This window comes from Sciurus vulgaris (assembly GCF_902686455.1).
Source record: "Sciurus vulgaris genome assembly, chromosome: 4".
NCBI classification, from domain to species: domain Eukaryota; kingdom Metazoa; phylum Chordata; class Mammalia; order Rodentia; family Sciuridae; genus Sciurus; species Sciurus vulgaris.
Window position 1 is genome coordinate 54,064,895 of NC_136464.1, and position 23,862 is coordinate 54,088,756.

At 38.8% G+C, this 23,862-nt stretch overlaps 2 protein-coding genes and 1 pseudogene across 19 annotated transcripts in view; all 3 read left to right on the top strand.

Annotated features, from left to right (window-relative positions):
* The window catches only part of ANXA7 (annexin A7), a 33,906-nt gene extending 29,255 nt beyond the window's left edge, over positions 1-4,651 (top strand). For all 3 annotated transcript variants that reach the window (XM_079137078.1, XM_079137079.1, XM_079137080.1), the window contains 4 exons: positions 762-932; positions 1,009-1,084; positions 2,065-2,177; positions 4,209-4,651. In XM_079137078.1, coding sequence (XP_078993204.1) covers positions 762-932; positions 1,009-1,084; positions 2,065-2,177; positions 4,209-4,331 — 483 coding nt within the window. In that variant the 3' untranslated portion in view covers positions 4,332-4,651. The remainder of the gene's footprint in view (positions 1-761; positions 933-1,008; positions 1,085-2,064; positions 2,178-4,208) is intronic.
* A 379-nt stretch (positions 4,652-5,030) lies between these two features.
* On the top strand, positions 5,031-6,143 carry LOC306658917 (max-interacting protein 1-like; annotated as a pseudogene). Its single transcript has 2 exons — positions 5,031-5,068; positions 5,177-6,143. The product of its transcript is annotated as a max-interacting protein 1-like (transcript).
* Positions 6,144-16,218: 10,075 nt separating this feature from the next.
* Positions 16,219-23,862, top strand: part of CFAP70 (cilia and flagella associated protein 70) — a 98,847-nt gene continuing 91,203 nt past the window's right edge. For 4 of the 15 annotated variants that reach the window (XM_079137060.1, XM_079137054.1, XM_079137066.1 and 1 more), the window contains exons 1-4: positions 18,239-18,323; positions 18,516-18,558; positions 20,112-20,214; positions 21,489-21,675. In XM_079137060.1, coding sequence (XP_078993186.1) covers positions 18,545-18,558; positions 20,112-20,214; positions 21,489-21,675 — 304 coding nt within the window. In that variant the 5' untranslated portion in view covers positions 18,239-18,323; positions 18,516-18,544. Of the gene's footprint in view, positions 16,455-16,513; positions 16,672-18,222; positions 18,324-18,357; positions 18,559-20,111; positions 20,215-21,488; positions 21,676-23,862 lie in introns of those variants that run through there. The other 11 variants (XM_079137053.1, XM_079137056.1, XM_079137057.1 and 8 more) reach the window with 9 other exon arrangements.

Genomic DNA, 23,862 nt, shown 5'->3' on the forward strand with positions numbered 1-23,862 from the left:
ATTTGCCTAGCATGTGTGAGGCACTGGGTTTGATTCACAGCACAGCACATAAATAAATAAATAAACAAAGGTTCTTCAACTAAAAAAAATTTAAATGCTTATACTTGAATGAAGGAAAAGTTTATGAAGTTTTCATATTATATCTTACCTCCATAGACTTAAATTCCTTGAGGGCAGGAACCTTTAGTTTCATGAATGAACATAAGGGGAATTTAATACAGTGCATATTGATGTTTTTTAAATCCCAGTTTAGGAGAGTTATAATTGAGTTATTTGGTAGTTTGTTTCTCCTAGTAGAAATATTTTTGTTTAAATTTTTTATTGTTTGACTCTCAGAACCCTAAAATTCCTTTTTTTTCCCCCCTGTATCAGGGATTGAACCCAGAGGCACTTTAACACTGAACTACAGTTTTGATTTTGAGACAAAGTTTTGTTAAGTTGCTGAGGCTGTCGTTGAACTTGTGATCCTCCTGTCTTAGCCTTCTAAGTTGCTGGGATTATAGGCATGTGCCACTGTACCTGTCTTGAAACCTCTTGTTTTAAAATAACCTCATTACACTATGATCATTTACTGTAAAATCTAAAACAATACAACACAGAACTAGGTGCACTACTGCAGTTTCTTTGGAAATGAAAGATATACATGATGACTTAATCTTTAATAAATTTCTCTCTAAATCCAAATGTTACACGAATGCAAAAAAAAAATGTTTTCAATAGCACTATTCTTTATTCCAATTTATGCCTTCTGTTTTTTGCAGGGAAATCGTGATGAGAATCAGAGTGTAAACCACCAAATGGCTCAAGATGATGCTCAGCGTCTCTATCAGGCTGGTGAGGGGAGATTAGGGACAGATGAATCTTGCTTTAACATGATCCTTGCCACAAGAAGCTTTCCTCAGCTGAAAGCTACCATGGAGGCTTATTCCAGGGTATGAGCTTTTCTTCTGAATATTTGGTGTCTTTTTAAGATGTGAAAATATTTAACCCTATAATTTTTGTTGACAGATGTCTAATCGAGATTTGTTAAGCAGTGTGGGCCGCGAGTTTTCCGGATATGTTGAAAGTGGTTTGAAGACCATCTGTAAGATATTTTTGTGCTTTGCTTGGTTTTGTTTTTAAATGAATAGGGGTTTGAATAGTTGTTCCCGTTAAGTGATGATAATCAAGTTTCACTGGCATCAGCTTAGGCAGAAAATGAATTAATTATATGTTTTTATTTGTAATTTCCTGTGAATGGTTGTTTTGAGATTATTCAACTTTAATATATTTTCCTAAGAACTGTTCAAGAAGATCCAGTAGATTATAGCACTTCTTTAAGGTAAATGTGAAAGCCTTAAGGAACTACTGGTACCACCAAACATTTTTGAACCCTCAAATACATTTTTTAATTACTCAGCCCAATGAGACCCTTTTTCCTTTTGAAATTAAACAACCAGCTTCTGGTGATCTAAACGCCCCGATGTCTAATGAAATTGAAATTTTGTTCCCATGGATACTACAGGATTAAGGAGAGTAACACATTAGTATTAGCAATGGAGTGTCGTACAAATATTACTATCCTAATTGTAGCAAAAGTGGTAAATGTACAGTTAGTACACCCCTACCATCTATCTGTAGGAGGAAACTCTGCAAAGTGAATTTCTAGAGAAATGTCAGATTTCTGAGCATTATTTTGAACTCTGCTCAAATCTTATCTTACTTTCAGCCAAACGATATCCTTGACTTACAGAATTTTGTTATTATTTCTTTTAAGATATTACTGGGGCATGCTTCTTACAGATTTTCCCATTGTAAGGCAGAAAATATAATGAAACTAAATCAGTGCGTTTATAGAGGAAAAAATGTTTCATTAGAGAATCTTCAGGAAATGAAGGTAGCTTCTATGATGCAGCTAGAAAGAAAGATACTGAGAAAAACTAAGGGGGGTTTACATCTTCAACTCCTCTGAGATTTCTAAGATGATTATGTGGAAGATAAAGCCAGGCTAGAAGTGATAAATGAAGCTGGAGGGGTAAATGGTTTTAAGTCATGATTTTAGGCTGAAGCATCTCTGACTTACAGTGCAGTGTGCCCTGAATCGTCCTGCCTTCTTCGCTGAACGGCTGTACTATTCTATGAAAGGTGCCGGCACAGATGACTCCACCCTGGTCAGGATAGTGGTCTCTCGAAGTGAGGTGAGAGACAAAGCAGCACTTTCTCTTTTTGTCTTTTTGGCCTTACTTGATTTTGAATGTTAGCTTCTTTAAAAGTTCCTTAGTTGGTTATGAACCCTTCAGGAATATTGTAAGAAAGAGCCCTCTTTATCACTGCTTTTGTCTTAGTATTCACTTTCCTCATTTTTTGAGAGAGGCCTACAATAGTGAACAAATCCCTGAATAAAAACACCACCGAGAAATGTTCCTGTTCGAGCAGGTCTGTACTAATTTCATGGCAAGTTAGAAGATATTTATTTTTAATTTAATTTTTGTAAGAAACGGGAGTTAAGCTGTGTTGTTCAGGCTGGCCCCCAAATTCCAGGGCTCAAACGATCTTTCTGCCTCAGCCTCCTGAGTAACTGGGACTATAGGCATGTGCCACCGTGCCTGGCTTGTTTGCTTGCTTTTGTTTATTTGTTCGTTTATTCATTCATTTATTCACTTTATTTTGCTGAGCTGGAGTCAAACCCAGGGCCTTACATGTGGTAGGCAGGTGCTCTATCACTAATCTACAGTCCTAGCCCGTGGCTTGTTTTTTTTTTACATTTTGCTTATGTACAAAATTACATGAAAAACTAATGTAGATTAATCATATTGGGTATGAAAGTTGATTGAAATTTAGTGTCCCTTCTTCATTATAAGGGATCACCATTTTCTTTACCCAAATATAGCTTCAAGGATTTTTTACTTTATATATATGTATGTGCATATATAAATGTATTTATATGTATGTATGTATTTATGTGTGTGTGTATATATATATATATGTTTTATTATTATTATGGGGGGCCTTGTTGGGGATTGAACCCAGGGCCTCATGTTAGGCAAATACTCTACCACTGAGCTATAGCCTCAGCCCTGAAATTTTTTAGTTGTGAGAAAATATGCACTACTAAATAATACTAGGGAAGCTAGATCATTTTTTACAAAACCAACCAGTATATGATATTTAAAAAAATATTTTGTGTGTGTATGCTTAAATTCTCTAGGAACTTTTTAAAAGTTGTGATGAAATACACATAACACAAAATTTACCATTTTTAAGTGTACAATTCAGTGGCATTAAATATATTCACATTGTTGTGTAACCATTTTGACCATCCACCTTAGAACTTTTTTCCTCTTGTGAAACTGAAAATTTCATGTTTCAGTATTGTAGGCGCCACTCACAGCATGAAAAGTTAATATTGTGCTTTATTCTGTTTTTCTCATTAAACAGTAACTCCCTAACCTCTTCTCTCTCAACCACCGGAAGTCACCATGCAACTTTCTGTCCCTATGTCTAACTGTGCTAGCTACCTCTTATGAGTGTAATAATAGTATTTGACCTTTTGTGACTGGCTGTTTTTCACTTAGCTTAGTGTCTTCATGATTCAGAAATTTTTCCCTTTTTAATATTCCATTGTATCTATATACCACCTTTTCTGTCTTCGCACACTTGGCTAGCTTCTACCTTTTAACAACTGTGAATACTATTGCTATGAAGATGAATGTAGAATCTGTTCAGGTTCCTACTTTCACTTTTTTCTTATTTACCAAGAAATGGAGTTACTGAATGATATAATTCTGTGGCTTTTTTTATTTTGGGGAATCACCATATTGTTTTCCATAGCAGTTGTATCATTTTACATTGCCACCGGCAATGTATAACTGTTTCCATTTCTTAACATCCTCTTCAACACTTACTACATTCTTTGTTTGTGATAGGACTCATACTATTATCAAATGGCTTATTCTATCATAGCCACCTTTTCTTTAAATGACTGATATATTTGGAATAATATTTGACATGAATATCACCCTTACCCAGTATTTTACAGAACAGTGAATCAGACTTTCACTGGGTACTGCTAATCTCGGTATGAATGTCAGCTAGAAAATGTCAGTCACTAGGTGTTTCCCCCTTCCCCACATATTGGTTATTAAGATCTTATGATTATTAAGCATTATAGTAAATACCAGTTTTCTTTTGACAGATTTTTTTTTTCTAACCTCTCATTTCTTATGCAGATTGACCTTGTACAAATAAAACAGATGTTCACTCAGATGTATCAGAAGACCTTGGGCACAATGATTGCAAGTGATACAAGTGGAGATTACCGAAAGCTGCTTCTGGCCATTGTGGGTCAGTAGAAGGGATTTTTTTTTTTTTTTTTTTAAAGGAAAGAAGCTATTCATAGCTTATCCTTTAGAACAATGACTGACCCGCATGCAGCAGTCTCAGCTACCAATTAACCAAAACAGCTTTTTACCAAGGACTGTCAGGGTAATGTGCTCCCTTCGCACATGTTGTTGTTGCCTTAATTCTAATGTTATTTTTTTCTTCTGTGTATAAAGTAAAGCCATATCACGATGATGTAGTAATTTTGCAATGTTTGTAAAGCTTCATTCTCACTGCTTTTATTCTAATCAGGATTTGAAATTGAATAAAAATCACAGCAATATTTGTGTAATAGTGAGTACATTTTTTAAAAGGTTTCTCATTGAATTGGGGATCAGTGTTAGAGCACTTGGCGGGTATGTGAGAACTGGGTTCAATCCCCAATTCTGCAGCAACAAACATCATCACCTCAATCTAGGTTAAAAAAAGAGAGAGAGAGAAAATAGTATTTTATAAAAGTAATACTGGGGCGTGGGGGGCTTGGCAGAGGCAGAGGGGGCAGGGTTGCAGAGAGCTCACCTAACTGCCGCAGAGCTAGCTCACCAGCCCACCGCACTTATCTGGGGGCGCCAAACTTGTCTTGGGGTGGCATGGGGCTGTAGCCTCCTGCGGTGCTTCCTCTCCACCAGAGACCTGAGTGCAAAGAAGCCGGGTCACCACCCGCAGTGCCCATGGAGCAGGTGCGAGATCAACGCTTGGAGTACCCAAAGTGAGAGTGGGAACATGGCTACGCCACATCATTCCCTTCCATGCCGAACCCACAGAGCTAGGCACAGAAATGCAGCAGCAGGAGCAGCACCTCCAGCATTGACGACAGATCTACACACAATGAACTGGAAAGGAACCGATGAGCTCATCTGCGCCTGTGTTTAGAATGCTTAAAAAGTTCAGATTCCACTAGGACCAGACTGCACCAGGTGCACAACACTTGGTTTGCTCAGTAAAGCCAAAGCACACATCGAGAAACTTGAAGCTGAAAGGAAAGCCAGTACCAGCTTGAGAACTCAGAACAAGAACGGAGATTTTTAAAGCAGCGACTGGAACCAGCTGCAGGGTCATCAAGAGGTGGACATTGGATCAACTATTTTTTTCAGATCCCTCTGATTCAGAGCGAGAGGAGACTGAAGTGGATGTTGAAAGTGCAGAGTTCTCCCATGGTGAATAGACAATATACGTACCACCAGCATCAGTGACATTGATGACCACAGCAGTCTTCAGAGTATTGAGAATGGTGAGAATTACTCCAGTGCCAGTGTCAAACTTTCATTCACTTCCTAGAACCCAGCATGACACTGCAGGGCAAAATATTCACTGGGCCAATTCAGTGCAATCTCCTAAATTGGGTTCATGATGCAGTCTCCTATTTAAACAAAACTCTACTTGAACAAAAGGGTCAAAAGACCTGTATTTAAGCAAATACTTAGCAAAAAGTGGGGTAGAGCCTCCCCAGCAGAACAAATATATTCAGAATATTCATATTGGAAAAAATCACAATTTCTAATGGCAATGGAAAACTCGTGTGAAATTATCTCAATTTGATTTAGTTGATTTCCAAATAGGGCATTGGAGATTCCATCCTCTTTGTCTAATTTGCTCATACTACACTGAGTAGACACATTTTAAAGATGGGGTGATGAACCCTTCCTGAGCTTTATTGGCCCTAGGAACAAAATCAAACCTACAGTAAAGAAAAGATAATCAGGCATTAATCTTGAATAGCTAAGGAGCTATTAAAACTCAGCCTGGGACAGCTTATCATGAAGCCTGCGGGTGATCAATCTTTTTTTTTTTTTTTTAATATTTTTTTAGTTAGCAATGGATCTTTATATGTGGTGATGAGAATCTAACCCAGTGCCTCGCACATGCTAGGCAAGCGCTGTGCCACTGAGCTACAACCCCAGCCCTGATCAATTCTTTAAAACAAAAACAAAACAAACCCAAATTTATTTAATATTTTTCAAAAGGATCATCACGCAGCTCAGCTTTCTGTTAGATTCCATGTAAAACAAGCTAATCTTATCCTGTACTGTTAGCCCTAGGGCACCCAACCGCCATTTCACCAGCCCACGGCCTAGGGGCTGCAGAGGGGCAGCCCATGCATGACGGCCTCTATCACACAAGGCCTCTGAGTATGGATTGGGGAGCCAGAAGGAAAAAGCTCCATGTACCTGAGACTGCATGGGTTAGAAGAGTTGTGCACTCAGATTAGCAGGCCAAGGTCTGAGCCACAGCATTTATATAACTTTAGGTGTTGAAAAACCAAAAATGACATCTCTTTAAAACTTATCCATAAGTAAACATAAATATCTTTTATAGTGTAGAAATACACGGAAAAATCATGTATTTTGATGCAGCACTTGCTAATGATAAAACACCTCACACCTCGCTATAGTACACAAAATGAATGAGGTCTGAGCTAGAACAAATGCTGTTTTTGTTTTCTTTTAGAATCATTACCTTTTTCAGCTTTTAACCATCTGATATCCGTATGGACACACCATTGTAGTTAACATTGTTAAGTTCAGCTCTTGTCTCATTTTAAAGATTTGCTTCCATTTTCTACAAGCCGTCTTCACAATCCCACAGTGCAGATGCTATTGTTGCTCTTATAAATGTTTTCAGAAATGTTACTTTCTTCAAGGAGAAATTTCTAGCCTGCACTTTGATGTCATGTGTCTTTCAAACTCAAAGGTTTTCCTTTGGTCTTCTCTTATCCTGGGAAGCCTTCCTGAAGATCTTACCACCAGCTGTTTGGACTTTGTATACTTTAAATAATTTATTCTTAATTACTTGAAAAAACTTAATGATTTTCATAACTTACTGCTGATTTTAATGGGTTGTTAATTTCAGTCCTGTAGTTTTATTTTATGTTTAGTTAGGGCTGGGCAAGGAAAAAGAAAATAAAGACAACCATATTTAGCAGTGCAAAAAATAAATAAAAGTAATGCTGGTCTGACGACTTCAGAACATGACTGTGATACAGGAATATAAATAATGACGTACCTACAACAACTCACAGCTTGTGATAACTGGTTATTTCCCTCCCTCCCTCCCTCTGCCTTGTGCATGCTCAGCAAGTGTTCTACATTCCTGTCCCTTTTTAAAAATTTTATTTTAAAATGGTTTTGCTAAGTTGCCAAGTCCAGCTTTGAACTTGTTATTCAAGAGGCCTTGGCCTCTCAAGTATTTGGGGATGTGGGCACATACCACTGTGCTTGTTTTATTTATTCCTTATTTTCTAACATCTTAGTCTTTTCAGCATAAATTGGAGGGGAAAAAAAGACTTAGCTTTAGCTAGGTTTGTATTATATTTACATTAAAAAAAAAATAGATTTGTGTGTTGGTGGCAGGTCCTGGGGATTGAACCCAGGAACATTCTGCTTTCTGAGCTACAACCTCAGCTCTTTTTGAGACAGGATCCCACTAAAAGCCATTTGGTGTTCACCAAATAAGAACAATTTACTTGAAATCTGAGGAAATGAGATTTTGCTGAGATTTCTACAATCTTCAAATTGGTAAATTTGGAGATTATAGACATTTTGCTGGTGTTGAGATTCATTTCCATCCTAAGACTGATTATTATAAATTATTTCCCTGCTGTGAGGTGGTAGGAGTTCCCTAATGCACACCATGCAGCACTGAAAGTGGTGAGCTGCTCAAACCTAGTATTGTAAACTGATGGGACTGCAGTGCAAGACGGTAAATGTGTTTTGCTTCCAAGGCTGTGAGGAGCTGGATAGGAGCGAATGAGGGTTACCGCCTCCTCTTCAGATCCCCAGTATCATGAACCCTAACCTTTTATTGGACAGGACATCTGATTGTTTCTGTGGAAGAAAAGCAAGGATCACTTTTTAGAAGAATAAAATTATGGCATTTGCAGGTAAATGGATGATGGAGTTGGGGAATATCATGCTAAGTGAGATTAGCCAAGCCCAAAAAACCAAAGGCCAAATGTTTTCTCTGATAAGTAGATGCTGATACATAATGGAGCGGGGGGTGCAGGTAAAGGAAGAATGGAGAAAATTTGTGTCGCTGGCTCTTTGCGGTTCCAAAATCCGTGGATATTTGTCACCGCCTGCAGCAACAACTTGCACGGGTCTTATGGGTGGTGGAGTGGAAACTGAGGCACTTCTTTCTCTTTGGTGCCCTGCTTTCTTGCTTGTTTATAGAGGATAGAGGAAATGAGGTTTACTTGCTTTGAGAGGAGAGAGACCCCGCTTATCAGAGAGAAAGAAACTTTGCTTAAGAGAGAAACTTTGAAAGAAAGACAGGCTTTTCTTAGAGCTTAGAAGGAGAGAGGCCTGCCACGCCTTAAAGTCCTGCATCCTGTAACCTAAGGTGCCCTAGTGATGTGTCTCAGTTCTCCATTCCGCAATCTGCCTTCCGCCGCTGCCCCTACTCGCTGCTGTGTTCTTTCTTCTGGCTTTTTTGCTAATGGCTGCTGTGACATGTCTTCTCTGGCTACTGCCGCGCTGCCTGTCTTCTGCTACTGCTTTTCTTCTGCTAATGGCTGCTGTGGCATGTTGTTCCCTCTGGCTGCTGCCCCGCGTGTGTCTTCTTCTACTAGCTTTTCTGGTAATGGCTGCTGCGTCTCTGTCTCGCTCCGCCTACGCTTATATCACCTCCAGGACGCGGAGAGCAGGGCCACGCCTCTCACGCAAAGATTAGGCGAGATACTCCCAGCAGGCAATTAGTGCTCGAGAACACATGCGCATACATTGTGTGCGTGGTGGAGAAAATCACCTGAGTGTGCTTATGTCAATTAACCTCCTCGTTGCCGATGTGATCAGGCGCCATCCCGGCCCCGCCAACATGGCACAGCCCCCAACAAATTTGGATTGTGTAGAGGGAAATGAGGAATGGGGATAGGGCAGGGGGAAGGAAAGATAGTGGAATGAAACGAACATTACCCTAGGTACATGTGAGATTACATGAATGGTGTGACTGTACAAACAGAAATGAAAATTGTGTACAATGAATCAAAATGCATTCTGCTGTCAGGTATAACTAAATAGAAAAAGCAAAAATAGTAATAGAGAAAAGAAAAAGATCACTTTTTATGTTCAGTAATCAAAGTGCAAAATCATTTTTAATTTATATAAATCACTATTTTCTAATCTTTTTTACCCTAAGCCTGTTTCTTAACACTTTTCTAGCTATTCCAATCTATAATGGGGGTGGAAGGTGTTGGTTGCTTTTTTGGGTAGTAAAGTCTACTAATAACTGCTTTATGACCTTTTCTTTCATAATTATTTTTTTGTTATCTTTCTGAAATTCCATTTTAGGTATCACCCATCATTTTGGTTTAACTACCAAACCATATCTTGCTTTAAATTAGCATTTGTAAAAACCTTTGAAATTCCGGTTTTACTAATTTATAAATTTAATGGGAAACTACTTCCATGAAGTGATTAATAAAACATTCCCAAAAGACAGCTTTAATTTTAAGATAAATAACTAGATAATCATTTTGGTCCCATGGTTTTTCAAAAACAATGAAAATTACAAATTTCCTTTTTTAAAAAATTCATCTTTTGACCTAGAATGGTAATTTGTATCTTATTTTGCATAAATAATTGTTCTGTAATCAGAAACACCTTTCCACAAACCAGTCCTACCTATAGCAACTTTTTTAAATGGAGTAAAATGTTGTTTAAAATACACAGCCTACTTTTTCCAGTTTTTTAAATTGAGGTTTTTGTTGTTTTTGTACCAGGTATTGAGCTCAGGGACACAACCACTAAGGCACATCCCCAGCCCTTTTTAAAATATTTTGATAGAGACAGGGTCTTGCTGAGTTGCTTAGGGCCTCAGTAAGTTGCTGAGGCTGGCTTTGAACTCTCAATCCTGCCTCAGCCTCCCTACTTGCTGAGATTAGAGGCATATGCCACCATGCCTGGGTGAGGTATTTTTTATTGGCATGTTTTACTTAGAAAATACTGCCTGAGTTCCTAGTTCATATTTTTTTATTGATGAATAAAAAATTGTATTTAAGGTATACATTATGATGTTTTGACATGTTTTCTGAGTGATTCCCACAATCAGGTTCAAACTAGTATGTCTATCAACTGCTATATTTAGCCAATTTTTTTGTATGTGTAGTGAGAATACTTAAGATCAACCTTAAAAAATTTCAAGTGTGCAAAACATTAACTACAGTTACCATGCTGAACATTAAATCTCTAAACTTGTAACTGAAAGTTTGTACCCTTAGACCAATATGTACATATTTTCTCTACCCCTGACCCTTGCAACCACCAGATACTGTTTCTCTAAGTTCTATTTTAGATTTCCTACATAAATAATATGCAATATTTATCTTTGGTTTATTTTACTTGGTATACCTGTCACACAGTTCATAGTTCTTGTTGCAAATGGCAGATTTCCTTTTTTGAATAATGTTCCACTGTGTACATAGACCACAATTTCTTTGTCCATTTGTCCAATGATTGACACAGGTTGTTTCTATATCTTGGCTAATGTGAGTAATGCTGCAGTGAACGTGGCAATATGGATATTTCTTCAAGATACTTATACATGGTTCCCTTCAACTATATACAAAAGTGGTATTGCTAGATTTTAAGTGGTTTAATATTTTGAGGAACCTCCATAATATTTTCCATCATAGCTGTATCATTTTACATTTTCAGCAACAGTATAAAAGGGTTTCATTTTTCTCCATATCCATGCCAACACTTATGGTCTTTTTGATAATAGCCAATTTATGTGGTATGAGGTCTCTCTAATGGTTTTGATTTATATTTCCCTAATGATTACTGATGCTGAGAAACTCTTCACATGCCTATAAGCCATTGGTATGGCATCTTGGAAAAATGTCTGTTGAGGTCCTTTGCCCATTTTTGCGGGGTGGGTGGGTACTGGAGATTGAACTCAGGGGCACTCAAACACTGAGCCACAACCCCAGCCCTATTTTGTATTTTATTTAGAGACAGGGTCTCACTGAGTTGCTTAGCACCTTGCATTTGCTGAGGCTGGCTTTGAATTAGACATCCTCCTGTCTCAGCATCCCCAGCTGCTGGGATTACAGATGTGTGCTCCTTTGCCCATTTAAAAAAAATTTTTTTTTTAGTTGTCAATGGACCATTATTTTATTTATTTATGTGTGGTGCTGAGAATCAAACCCAGTGCCTCACACATGCCGGCAAGTGCTCTGCCACTGAGCTACAGCCCCAGCTGCTTTGTCTATTTTTAATAGGGTTTTTGCTGTAGTATGAGTTCTTAGTATAGTAAGGATATTAATCCCTTATCAGATATGATTTATAAATAATTTATCCTAATACATCTTTTGTTGATTGCTGTTCAGAACTTTTTGGTTTGATGTGTGTAGTTCCACTTGTTTATTTTTGTTGCCTGTGCTTTTGGTATCTTATCTAAACAACCATTGCCCAAGAAGCATATTCTTTATATGTTTTAGGAGTTTTAGGTCTTACCTTTATTTTTGGTGCTAGGGTTTTATAGGTCTCACCTTTAAATCTCTATTTTGTGTTTACTTTTGTGTATGATGTAAGGTGATGGTCTAATCTCATGTTTTTGCCTAATATATCACCTACTTTTATGTCTACTATAACTGTAATGATCTTTACTGGCCCTCGATATTTTAAAAAGTTGTTTATGAAAGACTTTAAAATTAGTTGCAATTTAGTCATGTTCCAAGAAAGGTTTAACGTACCTTATATGCTCAATGCACAAGTAAATAAATATTAAAGTATCTCCATGGGAAAACGGCATTCTAGCCCTTGGGAGGAGCTAGGCCCTAGTCTAGGAACTGAGTGAGTGGGACAGCAGAATGACTTCAAAACCCAATAGTTTGGTACTGGGGTTGTGGCTCGGTGGTAGAGCACTTGCCTAGCATGTGTGAGGCAATGGGTTTGATTTTCAGCATCACATATAAATAAATGAATAAAATAGAGGTCTATCAACATCTAAAAAACTATTTAAAAATTCAGTGGTTTAACCCTGATACTAAGCAATTATTTATTATATTGAGCATTACAGTAGGTAGAAAAGAGAAAAGGCAAAGGAAAGAGTTTGTAATCTAGTGGAAATGTTAGATTATAAACTCTGCTGAGCATAAGAACCCTATTTGTTTTATTCTAACACTGAACTCCCTGGTACAAAAGCAGATAATATAGCTATGGCAAGGAATTACACTCAAAATCAAGGGAAAGAATAGTGAATATAAATTATTTTTCAATTACTTTTTTTTTTTTTTTTTTATGATGGGGGTCTCCCTGTGTTGCCTAGCTGGCCTCCAACTTGATATGCTCCTGTTCTAGCCTCCCAAGTAACTGAGATTAGAGGCCCATGCTACCAGGCCTGTGTGTGTGTGTCTATAAGTACTGAGATGAATGATGAATGCAAGGTTATATAAGATACAAGGTTGTTCATAAGAAGATAGACCTATATACAGTTGCAATACAAGGCAAAATCAAGATCCATAGTTTTATTACTTACATTGATGTCTTTGGCCTACTTGCAAATTAATTTTTGTGTATAGCATAAAACAGGGGTCCAACTTCATTCATTTTTTCCCCCCACTTTAGGTTCCAGAGATTGAACCCAGTGGTGCTTAACCATTGAGCCACATCTCCAGTCCTTTTTATTTTTTATTTTGACACAGGTCTCCTTAAGTTATTTAGGGTCTCACTAAATTGCTGAGGCTGGCCTTGAACTTGCTATCCTCCTGCCTCAGTCTCTGGAGTTGCTGGAATTAGAGGTGTGCACCAGCACACTTGGCAAGATTCCACTTTTATACCACATATTTCCATTGAGGAGACCAAGTTTTCCCCACCGACCACAGCCTGCATGATAAGCACTAAAATGGAAGCTCAAGTTCCCACCTGGACACTGGGTCAGGCACATCATGACATCAACTTCAATTTTTTTTTTTTTTTTTTTTTTTTTTTTTTTTTTTTTTTTTTTTTTTTTTTGCGGTGCGGGGATTTAACCCAGGGCCTTGTGCTTGCAAGGCAAGCACTCTACCAACTGAGCTATATCCCCAGCCCCAACTTCATTCTTTACAATACTTGATATCGTTTTCCCAGTTCCATTTGTTGAAAACACTATTCTTTCTCTCAGTGAATTGTCTTGGCAGTCTTGCAAAGAATAAGTTGACCATATGTGGCCTGGTTCAGTGGCACACACCTGTAATCTCAGTGATGCAGGAACCTGAGGCAGGAGGCTTAGAAGTTCCAGGCCAGTCTGGGCAATTTAGTGAGTCACTGTCTCAAAATAAAAAGGGCTGGGCATATAACTCAGTGGTGGAGCTCCTCTGGGTTAAATCCCTAGTACCACCACTACCAAAAGTACTTGCTCTTCCTGATAATGGCTATCAGAAATTAATACACAGGGAAAAAAGATACGAATACACAGTGGTCACTGCTAAGTAGTACTGGAAATAAGTGTAAATTTGAATGTTGAAGACCCCATTAGTCTTGTCACTATGGAGGTCTAGATTCTGATGCTCCTTACTGCAGTACTATGCCTAGTGATATCTGGAACACAATTGGGGGCCTAAACAGCTTCAAACTGCAAAGATGAGCTCCAGACTGGGAGAGGATTCTCAGAAGGTGGTTCACACGAATAAAAGTCATTTTTTCCGGGTAGCAGATGCCTAAAAACTTGCAGGGCAGCACAGCATCACCTCTTAAGGCAGTGGAAGAGGAAAAGGCAGTGGCAGAAGGCATGTACACTTCCAGCAAGAAGGTGAGCAGCTGCCTGCAGAGCAAGCATGCCAGGTCCCCAGCCACCTGCCCACCTCACTGAGAAACTTCTCTGCACAACAGCCACACCAGCTCTTCACTTCCTCTGTAAGCCCATCTCCACTGGAAGAGCTTCATAGTGATTTCCAGAAGAATTCTTCATCATGTACTTGGTCCTAATTCTAGCTTATTGTCATGCCCAAGTGGGATGGCTATCTCACTGCAAATTCACCCAAGTCCTACTGGGGGAAAGATCCAGAGAAATGCCTTACTCAATAGTGCTATGGTTTTATGTTTATTATTTGTGTGCATATTCCTAGCGATCAAACCCAGGGACTAAACACAGTGCTGTACCATTGAGCTACATTTCCAGCCCAAAGTTTTAAGAATTTTATTACCTATAACCCCACAATATTACAGCTTTTGTGTTTTATTTGAATAAATAAGAAAGTGTGATTCTGCTAAATCAGTATCCTAAGCAAGGAGTTCCCATGGAGAGTGGTGTGTGTGTGAGCATTTTAGTGGTTTGTTTTGAAATTTCAAGTGCACAACATTTGAAAATTGTGCAAGGAACTCTGTCTCTTTCACCCAGATTCCCAAATAATAGTTTTACATTTACTCTATTACTCACTGTGGTTGTGCTTGCATGCATGTGTGTGAATGTATCTCTGGTTAATAATCTTTTAATGGACCTTCTGAAGGCCAAGAAAGCAATCCAAAAATATGATATCTCATCACTCCTGAACACTTCACTGTGTATATTCCCCCAAACAGGGAAATTCTCCTACATAATATCAAACAATCATCCACTTGAGGAAATTAATAGTGCTACAGGGCTACCATCCAGCCTATGGAGTCTCTCCACATTTGGTCCATGGTCTTAACAATGTCCTTTTCCTTTTTGGTCCAGAAGGCTATACAAGAATACATGTTGCTTTTGGCTGTCATGTTTCATCAGAATTTTCATCTGGAGCAGTTTCTCATCTTTCATGTCTGGAAGTTTTAGACCTTGAGCTGAGGATGTAGCTCAGTGGTAGAACCTTTGTCTAGCATATATGACCTCTATCATCAGTTCCAGAAGGATGTAGGGGAGAATGGGTCTTATATTCTCTGGGATGACTTACCACCTGGGTCCTCTAATACAAGGAATACCATTAAAAAGATGCATCGCTTTTCTCTGCATCTTACCAGTAGGCACAGATGTAGACTCCTCCCAACACTGATGATAAAACCTCCATCTCCTGATTTTGCTGGCTACTTTGATTCACTATTTCTCCCTCTATAACTGCTTAGTATTTCATGGGGAAGCACTCCAAGATTGTGCCAATATCCTATTCCTTATCAAACTTCCCCACGTCAGCCTTAGTATTCATTGAAGACTCCTGCTGTATCATCCTCCTCAATAGTGATTGCCCAATGTTCTTTATCATTCCCTCTACATTCCTGGGTTGACATTCTACTGTGTTTTCCTTTCTTTCCATTATTTATGCAATTGAAGATTTGCATATTCCTATTTTGTTCAGTGGGTCCATTATTGTCATTGTTGATTTTGATGCTCAAATTGCCCATAATTTGGCCAACAGGAGTGTCTTCAAGTTGGTTCTTAACATTCCAATATTTTAAAGTTGTATATATATTAAGATTCACCCATGTTATGTGTAACTAGTTCTTCTAAGATGCCATTTTGTGAATATACCAGTTTATTGATCCACTCCTTCACCGATGGACACTTTAGTTATTACTATCATATTTTGCTATTCCAACTCTTTAATGTTGAATTTCAAATGTATTAAAAACTTGCATTAGCATCATATACTTCGTCTGTCTATTGTACAAATACCAAGCGCCTAGAAGCAGCATCACTTACAAAAATCAAGTTAGGCTTTTAAAATATTGTCTTATCAGAATTTTCCACAGAGGAAGATTCAAGTGATCTGTTTTTGTTTGTCTCACATAGAGTTTATGTTGCGCAGGGTTTATGAAGGCCAGCCTTCAACTGGTCTCAAGAGTCTTCTTCAGTCTCTGCAGTAGCTGGGGCTATTGGTGCATGCCACTGCTCCTGGCTAAAACGATACATTCCAAACTTTTTTTTTTTTTTGGTAGCAGGGATCGAACCCAGGACACTTAACCACTGAACTACATCTTCAGCTCTTAGTTGCTTAGGACCCTGCTAAATTGGTGAGGCTGGCTTTGAATGCCTCAGCCTCCCAAGTGGCTGGGATTACAGGGGTCCACCACCAAATGCGTTTAAAAGACCTTTGCTTTTCGTTTTTCTTCACCTATTTATGCAGGAATACTGAAATAAGAAAGGAAAAAAAAAAAAAAAAAAGATCGAAAAGCGGAAACGTGTATTTAACTCAAACTTCAACAAAGGTGAGTCTGCAGAGGACCCGGTTAGCTAGGGTGAGAGTCTGGGGAGCGGATTCCGGAGCACAGACGCAGAAACTCACCTAACCACCCACTCCCTGCTTTCTGGTCTGAAAATTTATCGCGAGTCTTGGAATAAGCTTGTGGCGGTTGCAGAAAATGAGTTCTCGCGACAGTTACTTGGTTGCTATAGTTGTGAAAAACTTATCTGAAGCTGCGACAGGTAAGAATTATTCCTCTGCAGAAAACCCTCTCTTCACAGCCTCCCAACCTGGCTGTGCGGCCACACTACACCCGGTCACCCCAGGCTTCTCCTTCAACTAAGGTCAGGTTTAAAATTCCGTACAGACGAAACTCCAGCGACCCCACAAGAACGGGCTCTTGGGTCAGCGCCAGCACTCCCACCCTGGGGCGGTACAAGATCCCGTTTCAGCTTTGCTGGAGATTCACCTTAGCACACACTTCGCGGGTTGCCAGACCAGACCCAGCTGTTTTTTTTTTTTGTTTTTTTTTGTTTTTTTTTTTTGGTGGGTTTTAATTTTTGGGGTGGTGGTACCAGGGATTGAACTCAGGGGCATTCGACCACTGAGCCACATCTAAAGCCCTATTCTGCATTTTATTTAGAGACAGGGTCTCACTGAGTTGCTTAGCGCCTTGCCTCTGCTGAGGCTGGCTTTGAACTCGTGATCCTCCTGTCTGTGCCTCCCGACTCGCTGGGATTACAGGCGTGCGCCACCACACCCGGCAGACCAGACCCAGTCACATCGCTTGCCTCGTCTAATCTGTTTCTAATTCAGCCCTTGCCTTCCAGCTTCTGATCAGAGGACAAAAAATGTGTGACTTGTTGGGGACGTTGCCTCTGCCTACTTCACCTGACCCCAACTTGTAATTAGTCCGATTTCTTGCATTCATTATTCAGATATGTCGCTAAAGATACCTTGCAAAGGAGGCATGTTGCCAGGCATTCAGGGGTTCTGAATATAACTAAGGTTACCTGTCTTCAAGGGTGTAACTGAGCTTTAAAAAAAACAAACAAACAAACAAAAAAAAAAAAACTGGCCATATTAACAGTGCCATTCTTGCAGTGCTTCTTATCTTAAATAGGTTTACTGTTTTATGGAATATTCACAGTAAGTGTAAAACAAATCGAAAGTTACCCATTTTACACAAGAGTCTCTAAGACTTAGAGAAGCTAGGCATTTGCCCAGGGTCATGTAGTTATTAAGTAGGAAAGCTCTTTTAAATCTCCAGTCCTGGGGTGGGGATTGTAACTCATTGCTAGGGCTTGCCTAGCATGTGTGAGGCCCCAGTCCTCATAAGACAGCTTGTGATATATGTCACAAGAAATGTATTAAGTGTTAAAAAAGAGTTCAAAGGGAAGGCAAATGCCTCTGACTGGGATATGATAGAGTGGGAGGCATCTGAGCCGTTTTTACAATATGGAGATGGAATGAAGGAAAAGAGAGGGATAGTTCTAGAAGAAAGAAAAAAGGCAAAGGTACAAAGTGACTAAGTGTCGGCAATATTTGAAAAATACCAGGCCAGAGCATAGACTAGGTGAGGGGACTTTGGCACTGATGAAGCCTAGAGGACCTTGAATATAATGTTACAGTTTATTTGGTAGATGAGAAGATATAAGTGATATGACTAAATGTGTATTTTAATATGGTATTTAATCTGCTTTTTTCTTTTTTGGGGGTCGGGTACCGGGGATTGAACTCAGGGGTACTCAACCATTGAGCCAATCCAAAGCCCTGTTTTGTGTTTTATTTAGAGACAGGGTTTCGCTGAGTTGCTTAGCACCTCAATTTTGCTGAGGCTGGCTTTGAACACTTGATCCTCCTGCCTCAGCCTCCCCAGCTGCTGGGATTACAGGTGTGCTCCATGGAACCCAGCTCTGCTTGTCTCCTTGATCTCATTTTCTCTGTCTTATACTGTGGTGCAAGCATACCGAGCTACTTGACTTTTTTTTTTTTTTTTTTTTTTTTCCCTTAGCCTCTGAACCTTTTACAGTATTTTCTTTCTATCTGGAACAGCCTTCATTTTTGTCTGTTCTTTGAGTTCCAGGTCACCTCCTACAAGGAGATTTTCCTGGCATGCACACTCACAGGTATACTTTCAATTCCAGCTAGGGCCGAGCTTCAGCACTTTCTTACAGTATGATGGGCTGCTAAGATAACAAACTTGTCTGAAGCTTAATTTCTCCTTCTCTAAAATGACACTTTAACAGTCTCTTGGAAGAATGGATACATATAAGATAGCATATGTAAAACCCTTGGCACATGGGGCATGTGGTAGGCCATAATCAAAAGTTAATTTCCCCTGGGCACCATGGCACGCACCTGTAATCCCAGCAGCCAGGGAGGCGGAGGCATTAGGATCACAAGTCCAAAGCCAAGCCTCAGCAACTTAGAGGGACCCTGTCACAAATTAAAAAATAAAAAAGCGTTGGGGATATGGCTTAGTGGCTAAGTGCCCCTGGGTTCAATTCCTAGGACCTCCCCCCACAAAAACAAACAAACAAACAAACAAAAAACAACAGAAAAAGTTTATTTCCTCCCCATTTTCCCCATATCCCCTTCCCCACTTTCCTATTCTTTTGTCAGAGCATCCATCACACAGACTATAACTATTTATGTCTCTTCACCTCACTAGATCTTAAATTCCTTGAGGTGAGGGAGTTTACATTTTATCTCTTATATCTTCAGCACCTATACTGTGCCTACTGTAGCAAATGTTTGCTCATTGAATGATTTTGACAGAAGTGGGATGGATTAGAATTTAAAAAATTGGAGTCAGAGACACCAGTTAAGACTTTTGTTACAGTCTAGCGGAAGGGAAATTAAGTCCTAATTCATATGGTACTATTATAAAGGAAAGAAAGGGACTAATACAAAATGGCATTTTAAATGTATACTTAGTAAGGAAATTGTCAGTACTGCTTAGGCCCTGAAAGAGCCCAGAGACATGAGGTTGAATAAATGATTGGAAACTTTAGGCAACCTGAAAAATGAGGGAGTAACTAGGAAGAGACAGAATAATTGTAGCATATGAAGGCCACAAGGGGTCATATATTGTTTTTACCACCAGCCCTAAACTCGGCATAGTATGTTCTTAGTAAATGTTTGAATTGCATAAATAAGGTCCTCTTTGAATTGCATTAGAAAACATGACCATAAAAAAACTAATATATGCTGCTTTTGAAACTGTGTCTTTAGTATTATAAAATAATTAGAAAATATATCTGACTAGAGACATGTCAGGATCTTTTCCAATGGCTTGTCACTTTATGACAAAGTATATTTCTTGCTCTCAAAGTATATTTTTTAAAACAGAAATAATCTTTGATATGGCTTTGCAGATTGAAAAAAGAATTACCAAAGAACATTGTGAAGAATACAGGGAATGGGAAATGGAAAGATAGTGTTCCTACTCTGTTTTGTGATAATTTGCACTTTATAGATTAGTTGCATGTATAAAGAATCTTTTGAGCACCAGCCAGTGAAATTATGCTTGTGGCCAGCTTCTCTGAAGCACTTTCCTATCCAGCCTTGAAAGTTGGGAAGGGGAAAAAACAATGCTGGACTGTGGCATATTCGTAGGTTCTCCCCTGTTACAGGTTATGATGTAACCAGGAGAGAGTTTCTTTTATTTTCTTGATAGAAACCAAAGAAGACCCGAAGAACTTTGCCAAATTACTGCTATGGAACAGGTGCCATCAGGAGGCAAACTGGTGCAGATCACTGTGACAGATGGATATGATTTGGTAAAGTTACTTTTGGAAATCTGAGAAGTACCTAGTTGGGGAGCACCAGGGGAGGAATGGAATTTTGCCCTGTCTTTGCATAGCTGTTTCATCCTCAGCGTTTCTTATTGTTAATCTGTAATCAGCAAGTTGTATTACTATGAGTCTAAAATACCTGACAATTTGAGTACTAAATTTATCAGATTTGAAACAAGAAGTAGTTTTAGTTTTTGTAGATAGCAGTTCATATATAATTTTTTCCCCTTTCTTTTGAGAAGGATCTGAATTCTGAGTTTCCTTTGTGATTAATTTCATTTGAGGAATTTAAATAATAAAACTACAGTAACTATTTAAAATTAGGAGAATAGGCTGGGCCTGGTGGTTCACACCTATAATTCCAGCCACTTGGGAGACTTGAGGCGGGAGAATTGCAAGTTGGAGGTCAACCTGAGCGATTTAGTGAGACCTGTCTCAACATAAGTTTTTACAAACAAGCTTGGGATATAGATCAGTGGTAGAGCATTTGCCTAGCATTTGTGGGACCATGGGTTCAACCCTATTACTGAAAACAAAATTAAGAAGAATAATGAGGAGCTGGGGCTGTAGCTCAAGGGTGGAGTGCTTGCCTTGCATGTGTGGGCCACTGGGTTTGATCCTCAGCACCACATAGAAATAGAGGTATCGTGTCCAAGTACAACTAAAAAATATTGTAAGAAAAGAGAATAATGAAAAATATTCAGGATTATGAACTTTAAAAAGCTTGTTCCAAAAGAGGATATAATTAGTGAACACCACTTGTTTTAAAATGTGTATATAAAAATGTGTGTTCACTGAAAAATACGAAAATATACTAACTTATTAGTAATGCTTACTTGTTAGAGTAAGATCACAGGTAATTCATTTTTCTGTGTGATTTTCTCATTTTTTCAAATGTTTCATAACATGCCTTTTTTTGCCGGTGTTGGGGATTGAGCCCAGGCCTTCTGCACACTAGGCAAGTGCTCTACCACTAAGCCACATTGTCAACCCCCTACAGGATACTTTTAAAGTCAGAAAAAACACAATAAATGTTATTTTTCAAAACTTTAACATAATGGTATTTAAATGGAATGTTGCATTTAGCTATAAATAAATTCATTTAATGATTTTCTACCTTTCCTCTTTTTGTGATATAGCTTCATAGGGAAAAAAAAAGAAGAAAAGAACATGCTATTTATCCCAAGTCAAAATGGGTTGTCAGATGTGTAGGAAATCTCTGTTTGAGTTTAATTGTAAAGCGATGTTTCTGCCAACAGAGGGGTTACAAAGGAGATACTCCAGTTACTTTTGTTCGTGCAGAATTCAATCAGGTGACTCTGGGAGACTCTGCAAAAATTACTGTCTCTTCAGAGGGAACTGCAAAATACAACTTCACTAGCAGTTTTGAGTTCAATCCTGAAGGAGGAATCACTTTGAATGACATCGCTCACAATCCTGTATTCTGTAAGTCCTTGTGATTCTAAAAATGTTAGTTATGAGTACTGTATGAGGAGATTCTGAGGCACCTAGTAGATGACAGTTGAATATGCCTTATCCCCTTACTGTAAGAATAACAAAGTATACTCAGTCCTGTCTGATTGTGGCAGCAGTCACCAGGACCCACTAATTTTATCAGTTTTAATTAAAAACCTTTGACATGTGGCTGAATTTTGCAGCCTTTATTCTCTGCACAGAGTTGGGATTCCTTCTTCTTTGTATTTTTATATTACAGGTTGCCAGATTTAGAAAAAATGAAAAAAAAAAACCCAAAATATGGGACATGCTTATACTTAAAAATTATTCATTGTTTATTTGAAATTTTAAATTTAACTGGGAATCCTGTATTTTATCAGGCACCTATATCTGTTCTTGTGTATACTTACCATATAGTGTAGCCATTATTCATTTGCCTTTCTTGCTAGAGGAGTGCCTTTGAAATCAAGATTGAACTCTTATTATTTTTAGACTTTCTAGTGCCTAGAAATATCTAGGACATTACAGGGGCTCAAAAAGTATTTGCTGAAGGAATGAAATAGAGGGATGAATGGTGTTTACATCCTTACCATTATGATTTCAACATGTACAGTATGGTCCCTGTTGTAATGTGTTGTATCTGTATGCTAGTCTAAAACTTTTTTGTTATTGTCCTATTTTAATCTGTACTCTTTATCTTTCATTTTGTAATTTTTAAATAGCACATCTCTGGGATGCCTTCTGAAACCCAGATTCCAAGATCCCCAAATTTAGTTGGGAACTGGAAATGTATTTAGTATTCTAGATTTTCAGTATTCTGGTCCCGTATCTTTCTTTCCATAAGAATCACTTGGGGTTCTGGGATCAAGTCTTCAGGGCCCCACCCCAGACCATCAAATTCATAATTGCTAGAGGAGAAGTCTGTAATTTCCACAATCACAGAGTGCTGGGGACTCGAACTCGGGCCTCCAGCATGAGAGGCAGGCACTCTACGAGATGGGCTATATGGCCTGCAGTGCTAGAGGAGAAGTCTAAGAAATCAGTCAACCATGGAGGTATCCATTTGACCCACATTCTCTCACAACTACCTTCTTCTCTCCTGTTTGTTCTGTGAGTCTCTGCTACCCCAAATAGTAGAAGTATCCTGATTGCCTTCTTCCCAAGTATGTTGGATGGGAAAAATAGAACTGAAATATTCTTTTCATGCAACCAAAGGCACTGGGTGTGGTGGTGCACCCCTGTAATCCCAGCGCCTGGGGAAACTGAGGCAGAAGAATTGCAAGTTCAAGGCCAGCCTTAGCAACTTAGTGAGACCCTGTCTCAAGATAAAAAAAATAAAAAGGACTGGGGATGTAGCTCAGGGTAAAGCACCCCTGGGTTTGAAGTCCCCCGCCGCCCCCCCCCAAAAAAAAAAATGGAAAGAGAGAAAAAAAATGAAGCAAAGCAAGAATTGAGATCTGGGAAACTTGAACAGCTGTCATTGATGTATAAATGGTGGGGTTGGGGGGACAGTACTCTAAAACCCATGGGCTTAGGTTTTAATGTTCTTTCAAGGACAGAAGATCTTGGGCTACTGTAGGTGAAGATTTGAGACTGGGAGTACCTCCCCACCACAAGCTAAGACTCCTAGGAAGAACAGTCTAGGAAGAAAATAAATCTGCTCGCTATCATCTCTAAAATAGAAAATGAACCTTCCTTAAAAGAATTAGTAGTCTTGGACTGAGATTGTGACTCAGTGGTGGAGTGCTTGCCTAGCACACGTGAAGCACTGGGTTTGATCCTTAGCACCATATACAAAACTAAATAAAGTTATTATTTAAAAAATCTGCTTTAGGGCTGGGGATATAGCTCAGTTGGTAGAGTGCCTGCCTCGCAAGCACAAGGCCCTGGGTTCAATCCCCAGCACCACAAAAAAAAAAAAAAAAAAAAAAAAAAAAAAATTCCACTTTAAAAAAGAAGTAGTAGTCATAGGCTTGTGCCAGCTATTAAAGAATATGTTTTGGAGCAGGGGTTATAGCTCAGTGGTAGAGTGCTTGTCTAACACATGTGAGGCATTGGGTTTGATTTTCAGCACCACATAAAATAAAGGTAGTATATCCATCTAAAATTAAAAAAAGTTTTTAAAAAATATATGTTTTCGGGGTTGGAGTTGTGGACTCAATGGTAGAGTGCTTGTCT